An 18,714-nucleotide genomic window follows, 5' to 3' on the forward strand; every position below is an offset into this window, starting at 1 on the left:
GGTTCCTATTTGGTTTACTAAAACGGTTCTACTCTTTGGTTTTTTATATTCCCAACAACATCTGCTGTTGAAAGTCCTAGAAAGGCCCATCTTGTATTTTTTAGCCCATATATGCTCTGTTCTCTACTTCTCCTAGAGAATTGTGAGAAGATACCCAACGTTGTCCTCCCTTTTGTCTCAAATCACTTCTTTAGAAATGTTTTTGGCTAGAAGAAGAAGAAGCACCACCAGTCCACCACGGTACCACGTATAACCAGCAAAAGGATGCCACTGTCTGAGAAGATGGAGGTTGCAGCCTTGCAGTTGCAGGTTAGAGTTCGGTAATGTGGGTCCTGTGGAAGTTGAGAGTCAAGAGAGAGACTGAGAGAGTAGCAGTTTTAAAAGTAAATGTCACACCCCGGCCCGGTTAATAAGGGCATGGTGTGACTGGATGTCAACTAACACCCAACCAACCTCTAGGATCACAAGTACAGTACTCCCATTAACAGTTTATCATAATACAGTAATCAAGAAGCAGCGGAAGAGAATAAATAATAATGATAGCAACAGTAAATAAGAAGATCTAGGTGATAAACTTGATATTTTTATAGATTGAGACCTGTATTACAACTATACAGTTCTTACAAAAGTAAAACAAGTTAAGAGTGTAACCAACCACAATAAACTTTACTATACAAAAACAATATATAAACACAAAAGGACATAGCCTGCTCCGTCAAGCCAGATCACAGGAACGCGCACGCATCGCATACGCAGGAAACATCATGCACTTCAAACTCATGCACCACACGACCATCATCAGTGTGGAAGTCCGAAGCAACATAAAAAACAAGTCCTGGTTCTTCACAACCAGCCATACCATCTGAAAAAGAGGGATATCCACGGGAATGAGCTCCACCGAGCCCAGCAAAGGAAACCAGGAAAGCAGATGCAAATAGTCCATGATGCATGTCTTAAAGCCAAGCACGCAACTAGCATCAATTCTAGGTCTCATAAGTTTTAAATGCTACTGTAGTAAGTATGATATTCTCGGTCCCGGAAACGCACACTTAACATCGGTCACCGGAGAATACCACTCTACAACGGTGAAGACCCGCCAGTTCCGGAATTATGCATCAGACCCCAGTGAACCCTCAATGTTAACCCTACTGTTTGTTCCCATTCCGGAAGTACTCTTCGGACCTAGGATGGTGAACGGCATTCCGGAATCATCCCTTCAGACACCTACCACGGGTTATCCAACACTTCACCCCTGTTGGCAAGGGTCGTAGCATTAGGTTTATGACAGCCTAACCATATGCAGTTCTAACATGGATGTCATATGATTCAGCAGTAGATAGTAAAGTAAATTCTGTTCCAGGCTTCCAGCATGTTTCAACACATCAAATATAGTTCACAATAAAAGTATGCAAATGCAATATGAAATGAAAACCTACAACATGCATTCATCTAATGCAAAAAGAAAGCTATAAAACTACATGATTATACTTCCACAATGATGAATGACAATGGCAGCCAGCATAAACAAAAATTAAAGGAAACAAACACTCTCAAAATAAGGTCAAGATCCCTTACCTTGAGTTGGATATTAGCACAAGTATGGAGATGATCCAACTCCCAATTAAACCCCACCAAAAGGAGACTTACAGTCCTAAACAAGTAGTAGGTAACATGTATTAGGCACTAAATAAGCCCAGATTAAAGCCTAAACCAACTAGGACCAAAACAGAGACAACAGGGAAGGACCGGATTCAGACCAGCCCTGGGATTGGTCGGCCGTAGGGGTCATAGGCTCTGAATACTATAGGTGTTGTAGAGCCTGGTTTTGAGCTCAATTTCATGGATCTTGCCATGCATACTCTTAAAATACCAAAATTGGTTAAGGGAAGAAGAAGAGTACACTAAATGGGTCAATTCAACCCATTTGCATGTAGGGTTTGAAGGGTGTAACAATCAATTGCCTAATTTCTAGGTTTTAGGATGGCTTGAGTTACAAACTCAGCAAAAACAGAGGAGAGGAGAAATTGGGAAATCAGAAGTGAATTGGGTGACTTACCAAGGTATGAGATAGAGAAGGTGGTAGTACACAATCGAAATGGTCTTCTCCAAGCTTTCCCCAATACCAAATGCCAAGATCCCCAAGCCCTAGGTCTTCTTCTTCTTTCTTCTCTTTCTCTTTCTTTTCTCCATAGAGCAGAAAACGATTTCAGCTTTGGGTTAGAAATGAATCCTAAGCTAAGTATGGCTTATATAGGAAGGCTTTACTAAGGGCTGTTTGGTTTGGGTTTAGTAAAATCAGTTTTGAAAAAGTGTTTCTCTAAACTAATTAAAAGGTATTTAACCCCCTAAGAACTTATAGTTAAGTCACGGGATTGACGGCCCGCGACATAATTTAGGACCCGGTCATGTTGGCACACGGGCAGCTTGGACCACACGGAGATGTGGGTCCCATAGGTGAAAATTACATTTCAGCCCAATACTACATAATTAAAGTAATAGTTCTATATATGTAATAATGGATTCTTACCTACAACCCGCCTAAGAGATTGAGAGATTCTGCATATGCTCAAACTCGATAATGGCTAACTGGGTTGGCTCCCCGAAATCCTCCATGGATGAGCCAATGGATTGGTCCGAATCCATAACCGATACAACCCACAACATCGAGGTAAACATAGATATTGAACCAGAACCCGAAATCACACAAGTTCAAAAAGGCTCAAATTAGAGGTGGGTCTCACCATAAAACTATAAAAAAATAGTAAAAGGGAAGTAAAAAACGTCATATTTTTTTTGCAGAAGAATACAAAACGCCATTAGCCATTTAGGTTCTTGGGAAAGTGGGTAATTCGGTTCAGTTTCGGTTCAAATCGACAGTTTTTGGTGTGATAATATAAGGGCGTCTTATCTCTTCGCCAACCCGGTATTCCATGCTCGAACCAAACACGTCGAGGTTGATTTCACTTCGTACGCGATCGAGTGGCCAAGAATCAGCTTTAGGTTTAGTTTATATCTACTCAGGATCAATTGGTTGATACCTTTAGCAAGCCACTGGCGACTAGTTGATTTGAATTTTTATGTGACAAGCTGAAGATTCGATCATATGACTCTCCACCTTGAGGGGGTGTATTGAGAATATTCCAGACGATCCAATCCACCTTCCTTTCTTGGCCACTCTACCATCACATGTGATATAGATTAGCAAGTTTGATACTGAATCCTATAAAGATGCAAAGTCTATATTGCATGTATATTTTGCATTATTCTCTTTCCTATTTTAGAATGACTAGGTTTGTAAATACTCTTTTGAGAGTATCAGTAATGTAACCAATTTCATTGAGTTTATCAGACGGGGGCATTTTTCCCGTCTTCTAACCTTTTTCTTACTCTGGACATTTCCACGATGATCATAATTTTGAAATGCTTTTCATGGGACATTCAAGGTTAAGCATCATGTCAAAAAGCTTATGCAGGTTCCCTCCCATGTCTCCAGAGATCTAAAATGCCGTCACCCCTTTTCATAGTTTGAAATTTCAGTCAAAAACCTCTGAGATTTTGGGAAATATTTCGATTTCGACGATGGTTGAAACGAAACTGGTGTGACTCAATAGGAAAGCAGGGTTTCTGCCGAAATTTCGATTTTGATTCGGTTTTGGTACAAAACAGTGCATATAAAGCTGTTAGAGTTATGTGTGTAAGGGTAGTTCTGTCATTGTCTTATTATAAGACATGACTTAGTTGTTATTTACTCTTTCTTTGTATTTCTTCTTTCCTCCCTAGGGAGGCATATGTAATTTTCAGAAGTTTATTAAAGAAGCTATTATGTGTGTTGAGAATCACTCAACACACATAATCGATTCTCTCCCAATCCCTCTTCTCTCCTTCTCCTTCCCTTTCTCTTAGCTATTAACCCTTTGATATCTCATTAGAATCGATCCATTGAAGATTTAACTTGGTATCAGAGCTAGCATCTCTAGTTTGAGAGTCGGCTGAGCTCAGTGGTTGTCTTCTCCTCTCTTTGGAACACTAGAAATGCAAAGGGTTCCATTAGATGCTGTACTATGTGAGATAACTATACGTCTTACAGTCTTTGGAGTGATATTCTTCAAACCAAGTCCATATGGAGAGAGTTTAGGAGCTGCTGAAGTGGTTTGAAGCCTTAGAAGGTGCCTGTCTAGCTACCGCCAGGCTTGTGGAGTGATTGTCTCGATTCTCCTTCATCTCTCCATCTCTTTGAATGAGACCTAGTGCATTTGAATCGCCTAGAAGTGCTCTCTCAGACCCCTGACCTCTTGGTTGTTGAGAGGAGTGTTGTTTGGCTGGAAGCTGCTGTGAAGCCTTTAAAGATAACCCAGAATTTCCGCCAGCCTTGGGATGTTTGAGTTTCGATTCTGCCTTTGGCAGACTGTTTTGCCTTGAAACTAGGCTTATTTGAGTCGTATAGGAGTGCTGTTTTGAAGCCCTAAGAGCCTGATTCTTGAAGGGGGAAGATTTGGAGACTATTGCTCCCTTTTTGCTGCTGTACAGGTATCGGCAGCTCTTTTCCTGTTTCTTGTTTGACTTTTTTTTAAGATTGCTGCATTGGATGGCTGTTTGTTGCTGAGAATGGAATGTTTGCACCTTGTTACACTTGTTGGGTGTTATGAACTGAAGTTCCTTGGGTGTTAGAAGGATTTGGTTTGAGTTATGCAAGTTTTTTGCTCTCTGTATGCCTGCTGTTTTTTAGGCTTTGCCCCAGCCTAGTGATTTGGTTGATTTAGAACCATTTGTATACTAGTTTATCTCCTTTATTTGGGTTGAGTGTACTCCCCAGTTGAGCAGCACACTAGTTTGACTATTGAAGTGTCTGCATATTGTGTCTACTATGTCTGGGCAAGATTCTGAGGTCAGTGGACCAACTACAGCTAGCAGCCTGAGTAGTGGTTCCCAAATGATGGCTTCCTTTGATAACCCCAACACCCAAATCTCTGTTGTGAAATTGGACAATACCAACTACTTGGATTGGTCCCGTTCTGTGAAGATGTCCCTGCGAAGTAGGGGAAAGTTAGGGTATATTACTGGCTCTATTAAGGAGCCTGCCGCTACCATTCCAGGATATCTGAAGTGGGAGACTGAGAACTCCACAGTTATGACATGGTTGGTTTTCTCCGTGAAACCTGAAATTAGTAGGAGGTTTATGGACAAGGAAACTACTAAGGAGATGTGGGACAGTGTTGCCTGGACCTTTGATCGAGTTGGTGACTATGCAAAGGTGTACGAAATCCACCAAAAGGTCACCAATATGAAGCAAGGTGATAGGAGCGTCTCCAACTACTACAACATTGTTGTTAACCTGTGGCAGGAATATGATCACTACAGGTATCTTCGATTGTCCAACTCTGAGGATGAAGCCAAGGTTTACAAGAATCAAGAAGTTGAAAGGATTTTTTCTCTACTTGGTGGGTTCAATCCAGAGCATGAACCCATTCGTCTGCAGATCCTAGGGAGGTCTCCCTCTCCATCTTTGGATGAAGTGTGTAGTTACTTGCAATGTAAAGAAACCAGGAGAACAACTATGGGTATTGCACCATCAACAGAGAGATCTGCTCTTGTTTCTAGTTCCCATAGAGACTAGAAAAATGGGGGGAAAGGCTAAGGGCCAACTCGTGGAGATCACCGTGAGAAATTCAAATGTGCTCACTGTGGAAAGGTGGGACACACCAAGGACAAGTGTTGGGATCTTCATGGTCAGCCCCCTGGTATGCGTGGTGGTTCATCTAGTGCCTGTGGAGGAAAACGAGGGGGAGCTAGGGCTCACTCTGTGACATCTGAGTCAGAGACATCTGGACCCCAGCCTGCTCCTGACTCCATTTCACAGGATGATATTGCAGCCCTCCGCTGGCTGATGTCTCACTTTCGAGGGTCAACTACTGGTTCTACCTCTAGAGTGTCAGCTACTTTTGCCTCAGCTCTGCAGGTCTCGCCTGCTCCTTCTACTGCACCTACTTGGATTATTGACTCTAGAGACTCTGATCACATGACTGATATGTCACAGTATTATGATTCCTACTCCATTTGCTCTGGCCGGGACAAGGTAAGGGTTGCTAATGGTTCCCTTTCTTCTGTCTCTGGTAAGGGTTATGTGAGAGTTGCTCCTTCTATTTCCCTTTAGTCTGTCCTTCATGTTCCTAATTTTGCTACTAACCTATTATCAGTGAGTCACCTAACCAAATCCTTAAATTGTTGTGTCACCTTCTTTCCTTCCTATTGTCTTTTTCAGGATTTGGAGACATACAGGGTTATTGGCAGTGGGACTGAAAAAGGAGGACTCTACCTTCTTGAACCACGGTGTCCTGATCAATCTACTATTGCAGCTTATGTTTGTGGTCGGAGTGACCGTAGTACTTTGGAATCTGTAATGCTTTGGCATAAACGTTTGGGTCATCCCTCTTTTATTGTTATGAGGAGACAGTTACCCCACTTGTTTACTTCTTTACATTCGTCTTATGTTTTTTAGTGTGAATCTTGTATTTTTGCTAAACATTGTCGCACATCTTATTCTTATCGTGGTAATAGATTACTGCACCTTTTTCTCTTGTTCATACTGATGTTTGGGGGCCTTCTCCTACTACTTCTTTGTCTGGATTTTGTTACTTTGTCTCATTTGTGGATGACTATTCTAGGTCTACTTGGACTGTTTTGTTGAAACAAAAGAGTGATGTTTGTGATGCTTTCAAGGATTTTTATCAACTTATCCATACTCAGTTTGGTACTCTAATCCAAATTGTTAGGTCTGATAAGGGGGGTGAATACATGTATGGAGGGCTCCAACAGTTCTTTACTAATAATGGCATCCTCCATCAACTGCATGTGTTAACACCCCTCAACAAAATGGGGTGGCTAAGAGAAAAAACCGTCACTTGTTGGAAATCACCGGGGGTTTCCTCTTTGGTATGCATGTGCCTAAGACTTTCTGGTCTGATGCAATTCTTACCGCTGCCTTTCTTATTAACCGGATGCCAACTCCACTCCTTGGCTCCAAATCTCACCTGGCTCTTCTTTCTCCTCAATCCTCAGTCTTCTCCTTGCCTCCAAAAATCTTTGGTTGTGTTTGTTATGTTCATGCCAACAAATCTGCCCGCACCAAGCTTGATCCCAAAGCTCTCAAGTGCATCTTCTTGGGCTACTCTAATTCAACCAAAGGGTATAAGTGCTACCATCCTCCTTGCCGAAGGCGCCTTCTCTCCAAAGATGTCACCTTCTTTGAGTCTATTCCTTACTTTCTTCTCCTCGGCATCCTCTTCAGGGAGAGAGTACTAGAAGTGAACAGGATGCTGATGTCATTCCTTTTCTATCCCCCTTGCCTACCTCCACTTTCCCATTCCTATTTGATATTCAAAAATACAAAGGTGGATGTTGTTGATGCTGATGGTGTTGTTTATATTGATGTTAGTAGTGGTGGTGATGCTAGCAGTGGTGGTGATGCTAGCAGAAAAAAAGAATACAAGGGAATAAGATTCAAAGATGTTGTATTCACAAGAGGTGAATGCTTGTTGAAGGGAAAAGGAAAGCAACCTGCCAAAACCCCTCTTTGGATCCACATCCTCAATCTCATCCTCCTCAGTCAGGTAATGCTTCTCCTTCTGAATTAGATCTTCCCATTCCTGTGAGAAAGGGGAAGAGAGCCTATACGAACCCCATAGCCCAGTTTGTTTCCTATGACTCTATTTCTCCTACATTAATTGTCTTTTCCACTGCCCTTGAGTCTTCTTCCATTCCCAAAAATGTCACAGAGGCCTTATCCGATCCAAAATGGATGCAAGCAATGTCTGAGGAAATGATGGCTCTGGAACAGAACAATACTTGGACTAGTTGATCTTCCCAGGGGGAGAACTCCAGTTAGATGAAGATGGGTTTATACCATCAAGTATAGACCCGATGGTACAGTTGAAAGATACAAAGCTAGGCTGGTTGCAAAAGGGTATAGTCAAGTGTATGGCATTGACTACCAAGAGACTTTTGCCCTTGTAGCCAAGCATAACTCAATCAGGGTTCTTCTTTCAGTGGCAGCCAATAAAGATTGGCCAATGTTCCAATTAGATGTGAAGAATGCATTTCTTCATAGAGATTGAGCAGAAGAAGTGTACATGCAGCCTCCAATTGGTTTTAAGTATCCCTCAGCTGAAGGGAAAGTGTGTCTCTTGAAGAAAGCTCTCTATGGCCTCAAACAGTCTCCAAAGGCCTGGTTTGAGAGATTTAGACAAGTCATATTGAAAAATGGGTATTATCAGAGCCAAGCTGACCACACCTTGTTTATCAGAAGAGGTAATGGTGCAGTTACAGCTCTCATTGTCTATGTTGATGACATTGTGGTAACTGGGAATGATGTTACTGAGATAAACAAATTGAAGTCTTATCTGGCTAAACAGTTTGAGATCAAAGACCTTAGACTCTTGAAATACTTCTTGGGTATTGAAGTATCTAGATTAAAGAAAGGAATCAACATCTGCCAAAGGAAATTTGTCTTGGATTTTCTGAAAGAGACAGGCATGATGGGGTGCAAACCAGCAACTTCCCCCATTGATCCGAATCATAAGCTTGGTGATGACTGTGGCTCTCCTCTTATAGATGCAAGCAAATACCAAAGATTAGTTGGGAAACTAATCTATCTCTCCTTGACTCGACCAGACATCTCTTATGCAGTCGGAGTGGTGAGTCAGTTCATGCATACTCCCAGAAGTGGACATCCGAATGCAGTGTATCGCATCATTAGATACTTGCAGTCTTGTCTAGGAAAAGGTCTTCTATTTGCCAGGCATGACCATTTGCAGATTGAAGGCTACACAGATGCTGATTGGGCTAGTTCAGTCTCTGACAGGAGATCTACTTCTGGGTATTGTACCTTTGTGGGTGGTAATCTAGTTACCTGGAGGAGCAAGAAATAACTAGTTGTAGCTAGATCTAGTGCAAAGGCTGAGTTTAGGGCCATGGCTCATGGAGTGTGTGAGCTTATATGGCTAAAGAGACTCCTTCAAGACTTGAGTTTTGAAACTGAAGGGCCAATGAGACTTTATTGTGACAACAAAGCTGCTATAAGCATTGCCCACAATCCGGTTCAGCATGATCGATCCAAACATATTGAGGTTGATCAACACTTCATCAAAGAGAAGTTCGATTCTGGGTGCATTGTACTCTCTTTGTGAAGACAAGTGATCAAGTAGCAAATATCTTCACCAAGAGTCTCAATCCTAGTCTGTTTAGTACCTTATTGTGCAAGCTCGAAATGTATGACATTTATTCTCCAGCTTGAGGGGGAGTGTTAGGGTTATTAGAATATTTGTATAAGGGTAGTTCTGTCATTGTCTTATTATTAGACATGGCTAAGTTGTTTTTTTGTTATTTCTTCTTTATTTCTATTTAACTCCCTAGGGAGGTCTATATAATTCTTGGAAGTGATTAATGAAGTAAATATTTGTGTTGAGGATTACTCAACACACATTCGATTCTCCCCAAAACTCTCTCCTTCTCTTCTTCTTCTTCTTCTTCTTCTCCTTGCTGTGAATCGTATCCTATTGCTTGAATCCTTCGATTTATAAAAGGATTTAACCAATTTGAACTGGTTCAATTGAAAAACAGAAAAATAAACTAAATATGGGATGAAAAATACTAGAATGCAATCCTAAAGCTATGGCTCCCTAACTAAGCCCTAATGTGAGGACTTCTTCCTACTTGGTGCTGCATCAGGGGGAGTTTTAGAGCTACGTGTGTAAGGGTAGTTCTGTCATTGTCTTATTATAAGACATGACTTAGTTGTTATTTACTCTTTCTTTTTATTCTTGTTTCCTCCCTAGGGAGGCTTATGTAATTTCTAGAAGTTTATTAATGAAGTTACTATGTGTGTTGAGAATCACTCAACATACATAATCGATTCTCTCCCAATCTCTCCTCTTCTTCTCTTCTCTCCTCTTCTTATCTTCTCTCCTTCTCCTTCCCTTTCTCTTAGCTGTTAACCCTTTGATATCGCATTAGAATCGATCCATTGAAGATTTAACTAAAGCATCGTTTCAATCGAAATGGGTCAAATTTTAACCCATTTCATGTGTTTCAGGTGGTTTCATCTATTAGAGGGGGAAAACCCCCAAAAAAAACCCCAGATTTGATATTTTTTGCCAAATCACCTTCATTTCTTGGTGGAACAATGCGTTAAGGACTACTAAAATGCATCTACAGCGACAATTTGCCGCATGCGAGCAAGATTTGTGTAAGATTTAAAGTTAGAGGGTATCCTTTTTCCTCAAAGGTTTCGAGCCTTCCGGAACTCTATGTGGTACTGACATAGAGTTGGAGGAATGTTTTTGTAGGGATATTTTAACCTTAGTTGTACACTTGTACTTGACTACTAGTGACAGTTCTAATACTAAATTATGTGTAGAATAGGCTATATTTGAGAAAGTATAAAGCAAGATACGGTATACACTACCAAAATAAGATACGAAACCAAACCACCATTTTGAGTGTGTGTTTTTTACAATCTAAAGGTTCCAATATGTTTAGAAATGCTTAATTAGGGTTTGCCTGAAGTTATTTTGTCCAAATATGGCCAAAATGGCCAGCTGAAACATGCAGAGTTTCGGCTGAATTTTGGTCAAAACCGAAATCTCAAACTTTTAAAACAGTCAAGTCACACAAGTATTTCAAATTCTTGACTCAAACCATCCCTATAATATCTTCTTATCATTCACCAAAAAACCATACTTTTCTTATATAGATACAATCCGAAAACCATGAGTTTAAGCCCCTACATTCTACCCTAATTCCTCAAGACCAAGACCTTAGTCCTCTCCCACCCCCCCACCCCCCCCCCCAAAAAAAAAAAAGAAGAGAAGGTGCTCCTGTCTAGCATCAAGAAGAATAAAATCTAAACCATTAAGAAGAGATATCAATCAACAAAACGTAATGAAATGGTCACAAAATCAAAAAAAAAAAAGAGTGGGAAAATGGATATTAAAGAACATTACAGATAAGTACAGTGGTTTATAGGGATTTGACAAAGAGAAAGAGAGAGAGAAAGGGAGAACAACACTAGAATAACAACAAGCAATAAAAATATACCTTTGCTTCAACGTACTTCCACTTGACAAACAACTTATGCTTTTCCCCCCATCCATTGGCTAATGGAAGGTTCATAATGTTAAATTGGGCCTACAAGAAAATAGCAAAAAAAAAAAGTAATGCAATAAGTTTTCCATATATGCTATAATTACATCTCAATTTACAACTATGCGTACTAGCAACATTACAAATTTACAATGCCAATCAAGTTTAAATGATAACATTGGGACAGAGTTCCAGTTAGAGCCAAATTAAAAAGGATTGTAGTTGGCAAATGACAACATAGACCAAAGAAAACCCAGAAGATCAACAAAGTTGCTCAATAATGTACAAATTAATTTGTTTAGTGCTAGAAGGCAGAAACTCTTTCATAGGTCCCAAGAAATACCAATTTCCAAGTCCCATTATTACATATATTGTTAGCAGAACCGAGAATGAGAGAATTAGAGAATGGCTAGAATAATTTCATTGATAGGTAAGCCCTCTATTTATAATAGAAGGAAAATTACAAAGGGGACAGAAATACCCCTAACTAGCTGACTCTATAAGAGCAGCAGTCTATACCTAATGAATAACAATTAAACTACCCCAAAAGGACCAGAATACCCCCACTGCATTCTGGATTACATATTCCAACACTCCCCCTCAAGCTAGATTATACATATACTAAAAGAAGCTCCAGCTTGAACTAATAAGAAAAAAATAAAAAATGCTACACTCCCCCTCAAGCTGGCGCATATAAGACACTAATGCCCAACTTGAACAAAATGGGAAGAAACATAGTTGCAATAGAGTCTAGCTTGACAGATGAACGAAGCTTCCAAGTAAACCTTCAAGAACTTGAAAAAATTGATCTTCAAAACCTAGACAAACATGATCAGCAAACCGGGACTGGAATTTCTTCTAAAAAAGGTAGCTTTCTACGATCTTCAATAGCTATCTAGTGATGAATCTCAGATTGTCATAGTGACATAAAATCTTGAAGTTAAATAACTAGGGCAGCAAGTAGCGGAAACAAACTGAATCATGTAGTGGAAAAAAACTGTATCAACCCAACTGAAAGTCCTCAAATAGGCAACAACCAAATATCTTCAATACTCTTCAATACTTCAACCTCCCCCTTACGGCAAGTTCAACCCAATAACTAAAGGTAACCAATGGCAATGATGGTGTAAAAAAACTGATCTTCTATGTTTTGCCACAAAAGTTCCTGCAAGTTCTGCTTCTGCAATGTCTTTTATGTTTTGCTACAAAAGTTCCTGCAAGTTTTGCTTCTGCAATGTCTGCAAGTGTATTGTACATAATCTCCCCCACACGTGTAGTAGTACACGTGGACATAACAGAGATGATGTAAGAGATAATGGCAAAAGTATAATGTTCCAGAATTTTCCAAAGGTGCTATGGATAAATACCACAGGTATGGGATATGAAGGGAATTAAAATTATTGAAAGGGAATGGAGTTGGAAAAAGGATGGCATGGCTGTAATTTGGTTGGAATCCATTTTTAAATAAAATCCAAGCCAAAGGGCAAACTGGTAATAAACCAGAATTTTTAAGGGTCAATTAGGTAGTCAAATAGGGGAATGGACACAAGTGGGAATGTGACGTATTAATGGGAAGGGTGGTTTTGGAATGAAAAGCAAAGTAAGGGTATGGGATATGGGTAATTGAAGAAGCAATGGGATAAAGAGTCAAGGAGGAAAAAAAAAACAATGCACAAAATCAATTTCCAACCTTCTTCAATCGATCAAACAAACTTCTTAGATGGAAACTCCTGCAAAGGAGAAACACCAAACTCCAATTTGCAGATCTGATCTAAATAAGAAAACAGATCTGATTTGAAGCAAGGAAAGGCTCCAATCTTCAAGGCTTGATCAATCTTCAAACAAGGAAGAACCAGTGTGCAAAACTCCAATCTATAAACTCCCATATGCTGAATAGAACTAATGAAGATATCTGTAGAAAAGCTTCACACAATTGAATAGATTCATAGTTGCAACCAATAACCATGGAACAACTGTTGTAATCCCAAATAGAAACTGATCTCCAAGGTAGTAGATTCGATTCTTCAATAAGGTGAAAAAACTTCGATCTCCAATATTAGGCAGACACAGTCCCAAGACTAGGGCAGCAGTAGTCCTCATGAAGGCAGCATTAACATGTTAACTAGTCAAGCTTACAAAAGCCAATCAACAGAACCAGCAAGTAGTAGACAAGAACTCAGCAGACCCAATAGGAATTGATGCAGCCAACCACATAGGAACCAGAAAAAATATAGGTTGACAGTTGGATTGATGAAACCTGAATTTTTCAAAAAATACTCCAAGAATGAAGCTGACATTTGGGTCGAATACTCCTCTAATGTTGATAAAACTCCCCAAAAAAAAATCAGCAAGAGAGGACATCCCTAACTCTAAGATCGATTATAGTCCGGGTTTTTCAGGGTTTTGTAGGTGAGATCGATTGTAGGGAAGGGGGCTTCAAAAATTGATGATGACTTGTGAAAGATTGATGATGCCTTGGAATAGATGCTGTCCTCAGCTGCTTGAATGGATCTCCAATACGAATAACCAATCTCTTTTTGTGATTGAGACTTGATCTTCAAGAGGGAGAAACACAAAAAAAATGCAGAAAAAAATAGGGTAACAGCTATCACATGAAATAGAACTTCTTCAAGCCATGTATTGATGAAGTAAATTGTCCCTCTTGATGGTAGAAACAACTCCAAAAAACTCCAGCGGTACCAAATAACCCTAACCCAAAAATCGATATGTGTTAGGGTTTTTGTAAAACCCTGAAAATAAGGATCGATTGGGGTAGGGGTCTTCAAACACTTGGAAAGAGGCTAATATTGAGGTCGAGTGGTCCTTATAGTAGTGGAGAATCACCCCTCAAAAATCAGCAGCAACTGAAAAGAGGAACCTTAAAATCGATTGGAGTCAGGGTTTTGAAAAACCCTGAAAAGGTGAGATCGATTGGGTGAATCAAGGCTGGAAAAGAAAGGAGAGGGGAGTAGATGGAAGAAGGTAGATAGGTGCTGGGAATGGTTGCATAGGAAGCTCCAACAATGGAGGATCTGCCTTCATGAGTGAGAGGAATCTGATCTTCAAAAATTTCTGGAAAGCTCCAATATCTCAGCTATGGTTCCAGCAGTATCAATAAGAATTTAGGTTATAAAAAAATGTAGATTGGGAGGAGGGCAGCAACTAAATCATTGGATTACCTCTTTAGTGCTGCCCTCTTAGAAGGATGAGAACCACAAAACCAGAAGGAGAAGCCCAGAGAGAGAAAAAGGAGGGAGAAAGTGAAACGATGGTGATGAGGGTGTTCTGTAACCCTAGATCAGATTAGGAGGCTCTGATACCATGTTAGCAGAACCGAGAATGAGAGAATGAGAGAATTAGAGAATGGCTAAAATAATTTCATTGATAGGTAAGCCCTGGGGAAATTACAAAGGGGACAGAAATACCCCTAACTAGCTGATTCTATAAGAGCAGCAGTCTATACCTAATGAATAACAATTAAACTACCCCAAAAGGACCAGAATACCCCCATGGTATTCTGGATTACATATTCTAACATATATGAATGAGTACAATAGCTTCCTACCAAACCTTATAAGTTATAACTAGGATTTCCATAGTTCGACGCTCAAGTTTCTGACCATTGACTCTTAAAACTAAGGAACTCTTCACCCTACCCAAGGACTTTTTCAACCAGACCCAAACCATACAACAACAACAAACTCAGCCTTATCCCAACTTAATGGGGTTGCCTACATGGATCCAAACAAAACAAGGCAGGGGGAAACCGAGGTCTAAACAAAGAAGGGTAAAGAAGAGCTAGGGAAAGGAGGGACGGGAAATGAGATGAGAAATGAAAAAAAAGAAAGTTGAAAGTAAGAGGAAAGAGGCACATCCTAGCAAATCAGGAGCAACTCAGCTAAATGGGATTTGCTACATGGATCCTTGCCTTCCAAAAGGCTCTATTCAAGGTCATTACATGGTACGAGACCTAAACTATGCATGTCTATCCGAGGTCATAATTGGTACCAAACCATATGTTTAGTAAACTAATTTGATACATATAATATTACCATGGTTAGGGATGAGGACATTCAGGAGAGATGGAAAAAGTATTTCTACAGCCTACTTAATGAAGATTCTTCAAGTAAAGGGACCCCGAAAGGCCACATTACTCAACTTGACACCACATGGCGTAGATACATACACAAAATTACGGTTTTTGAAGTAAAAGAAGCTTTAAGAAAGATGAAAGTAGGCAAAGCCCTAAGCCCGGACAAGGCCAAGATAGAAGTGTGAAAGAGCTTAGGAATATGTGGTTTATCTTGTCTAACCAAGCTGTCTAACAAGATTATGAGCACAAAGAAAATGTCAGATGAATGGAGGAGAAGGATTGTGGTACCGATTTACAAAAACAAGGGTGATATTCAAAGCTGCAATAACTATAGAAGCATAAAACTAATTAATCATACGATGAAGCTATGGGAGAGAGTTATTGAAACCCACCTAAGAAAGGAAACTACAATTTTGGATAACCAACTTGGTTTTATGCCAGGAAGATCCACGTTAGAAGCTATTTTCTTACATAGGAGACTCGTGGAAAGATATAGAGAGGGCAAGAAGGATATCCATATGGTCTTTATTGACCTAGAAAAAGCCTACAAAAAAGTCCCTAAAGAGTTAATATGGTAGATACTAAAGAAGAGATGGGTGTCATTAAATATGTGGACATAATTAAAGATATGTATGATGGTATGGTGACTAGCATAAGAACTGTGGGGGAGGGTCAAGGTAGTAAATTCTCAATTACAATGAGGTTACATCAAGGATCAGCCTTAAGCTCCTATTTGTTTGTGCTTATCATGGATGATTTAACCAAAGGCATACAAGATGAGGATCCTTGGTGTATGCTTTTTGTTGATGATATTGTTTTGGTGGATGAGACAAAAGTAGGGATTAACACCAAGTTGGAGGTATGGAGATCAACTTTGGAATCAAAAGGCCTTAAAATAAGTAGAAAAAAGATTGTATGCTTTCAGTCCTACTGCCAAGCTTGCTTCTGTTCGTATTTTGATATCTCTTGCTGCCTCCCATCATTGGCCTTTGTTTCAGCTCGATGTCAAGAATGCCTTTTTGCATGGTACATTGTAAGAAGAGGTGTATATGGAGCAACCTCCCGGGTTTGTTGCTCAGGTGGAGTCTGATATGGTTTGTCGATTAAGAAAATCCCTGTATGGGCTGAAACAATCCCCTCGTGCATGGTTTGGTCGGTTTACTGAGGTGGTTCTTGAGTTTGGTCTATCTAGGTGTGGTGGTGACTACTCCTTCTATAGACATTCAAGTGTAGTGAGGATTTTTCTTATTGTATATGTTGATGAAATTATTATCACTGGTGATGATCCAGCAGGTATTGTGGATTTTAAGTCTTATCTCCAACAGAAGTTCCAGACTAAGGATTTGGGGAGGTTGAAGTATTTTTTGGGAATTGAAGTAGCTCTCTCCCAAAAAGGAGTATTTCTGTCGCAGAGGAAGTATGATCTAGATTTTCTATCTGAGACAGGTATACTTAGGTCCAAGCCTATTGATTCTCCTATGGATCCCAATGTAAAACTAACTGCTGAAGAGGGAGATGTCCTTGATGATCCTGAAAGATATAGAAGACTGGTGGGTAAGCTGAATTATTTAACGGTTATCCGACCAGATATTGCTTTTCCTGTTAGTATGGTGAGCCAGTTTCTCTCTTCTCCTCAGACTCCTCACTGGGATATTGTTATCCGGGTGTTATGATATCTCAAGAAGGCTCCGGGTAGAGGAATAGTATATCGGGATCATGGTCATAACCAAGTTGAGGGTTTTTCAGATGTTGATTGGGCAGGATCTTCAGTTGATAGGAGGTCAACTACAGGATAATGTACTTTTGTTGGAGGAAATCTTCTTTCTTGGAAAAGCAAGAAACAAAATCTCGTGGCTCGTTCGAGTGCTGAATCGGAATATCGAGCTATGGCTCATGTGACTTGTGCGCTGATGTGGATTCAACAGTTGTTCTCTGAGTTGGGTTTTAAAACCTCAGTTCCCATGCAGCCGTTCATATTGCTTCAAATCCTGCGTTTCATGAGAGGACAAAGCATATGGAGATTGACTGTCATTTTGTTTGTGAGAAGATGCAAAGTGGTCTAATTCTTCCAAGCCATGTCAGAACCGGAGAGCAGCTGGCAGATGTGTTTACAAAATCTTTGGGTAGTAGGTGTATTGATTATATTTGTAAAAAGCTGGGCATGATTGATATATAAGCTCCAGCTTGAGGGGGAATGTTAGAAGTATCGTGGGAGTCCCATTAGTGGGTCTCGGGATTAACGCCAGGCGCTAATCCCAAGAGTCTATTTTAATATTTTGTTTTTCCTTATTTGGCCCTATCCCTAATATATATTTTGTATCTCTTTCTTAATTCAATAGATAGAAGATTTCGGTTGCTGTTCCATTCTCTTCTACTTCTTCTTCTTCTTCTTCTCCTCTCCTCATCTCTTCTCTTCTCTACCTTCATTATTTACAATATGTAACTTTAGCCACACTAGGACAGTTAATGAGATGGTGAATATTGATGAGAGGAAGATCCCTCAAAGTGATTAGTTTAGATATCTGGGCTCAATAGTAAATAAAGAAGGTGATATACAGGATGATGTTGCCCAGAGGATTAAAATAGGATAAATGAAGTGGAGAAGTACATCCAGAGTGTTGTGTGATCTATAAAAGAAAATTTTATAGGACTATCATACGACCAGCTATGATGTATAGTGTGGAATGTTGGGCAGTTAAGAAGCATCATATAGATAAACTAAGTTTAGTGGGGATGAGGATATTGACATAGATGTGTGGATCAAGGTACTAGAACTCGGTTCTCGGTACCAACTCGGCCCTTGGAAAAACCAAGTAGAGTCGAGATCTCACTGAGTTGGTGCATTTTTTTTTTTTCCGACTCGAAGCCTCAACTCGGTGGGTTTTAGACCTAGTTTGGGTTTGAAACTTGGTATTCGGCCTATTTTAGGCCATTTAAATACAATGGCATTATCAGATTTTGCAAAAACAAAGTCTAAATATGAGTATCAATTCGGACCATAGGTTAGTAGGCGATGACATACTAAAATATCCAACTCTACACATAATTTAGTAATAGAAAGCAAGCAACACATTCAATTAATAGCTAAACAACTTAAATAAGAATTAGAAATGTTAAAGTGATACATCAAACTGTTTAACAGTGTTACAACTATCATCACATAAAATGACTTTGAATCAAGTTATCAGTCCCCACTAGTGTCACATAGTCTTCCCATGACATAGTGTTGCTGTAATGTTGCATATAGTGCTCCACAACAAGCATATAAGAGTTCAGTCGAGTTAGGTAAGTAAATACATAGTAGATGGGTCATTTCCATGGCTCAACCCGAGATCCGAGATCTTGCTGAGATTTCGCCGAGATATGTCGAGTTCTGTCGAGTTAGGAAAGTAAATACATAATAGATGGGTCATTTCCATGGGTCAACCCGAGATCTTGACCCCGGATCCAAGATGTCACCGAGATCTTGTATTATTTTGTATCGT

The 18,714-nt window shown here is 39.9% G+C and overlaps 1 protein-coding gene across 2 annotated transcripts in view; it reads right to left on the bottom strand.

The window, feature by feature from the left end:
* Positions 1-18,714, bottom strand: part of LOC122645868 — an 82,039-nt gene that overhangs the window by 42,658 nt on the left and 20,667 nt on the right. For both annotated transcript variants that reach the window (XM_043839264.1, XM_043839265.1), the window contains exon 10: positions 11,092-11,181. In XM_043839264.1, coding sequence (XP_043695199.1) covers positions 11,092-11,181 — 90 coding nt within the window. The remainder of the gene's footprint in view (positions 1-11,091; positions 11,182-18,714) is intronic.

This window comes from Telopea speciosissima, chromosome 11 (genome assembly GCF_018873765.1).
Source record: "Telopea speciosissima isolate NSW1024214 ecotype Mountain lineage chromosome 11, Tspe_v1, whole genome shotgun sequence".
In the NCBI taxonomy this organism is placed as follows: domain Eukaryota; kingdom Viridiplantae; phylum Streptophyta; class Magnoliopsida; order Proteales; family Proteaceae; genus Telopea; species Telopea speciosissima.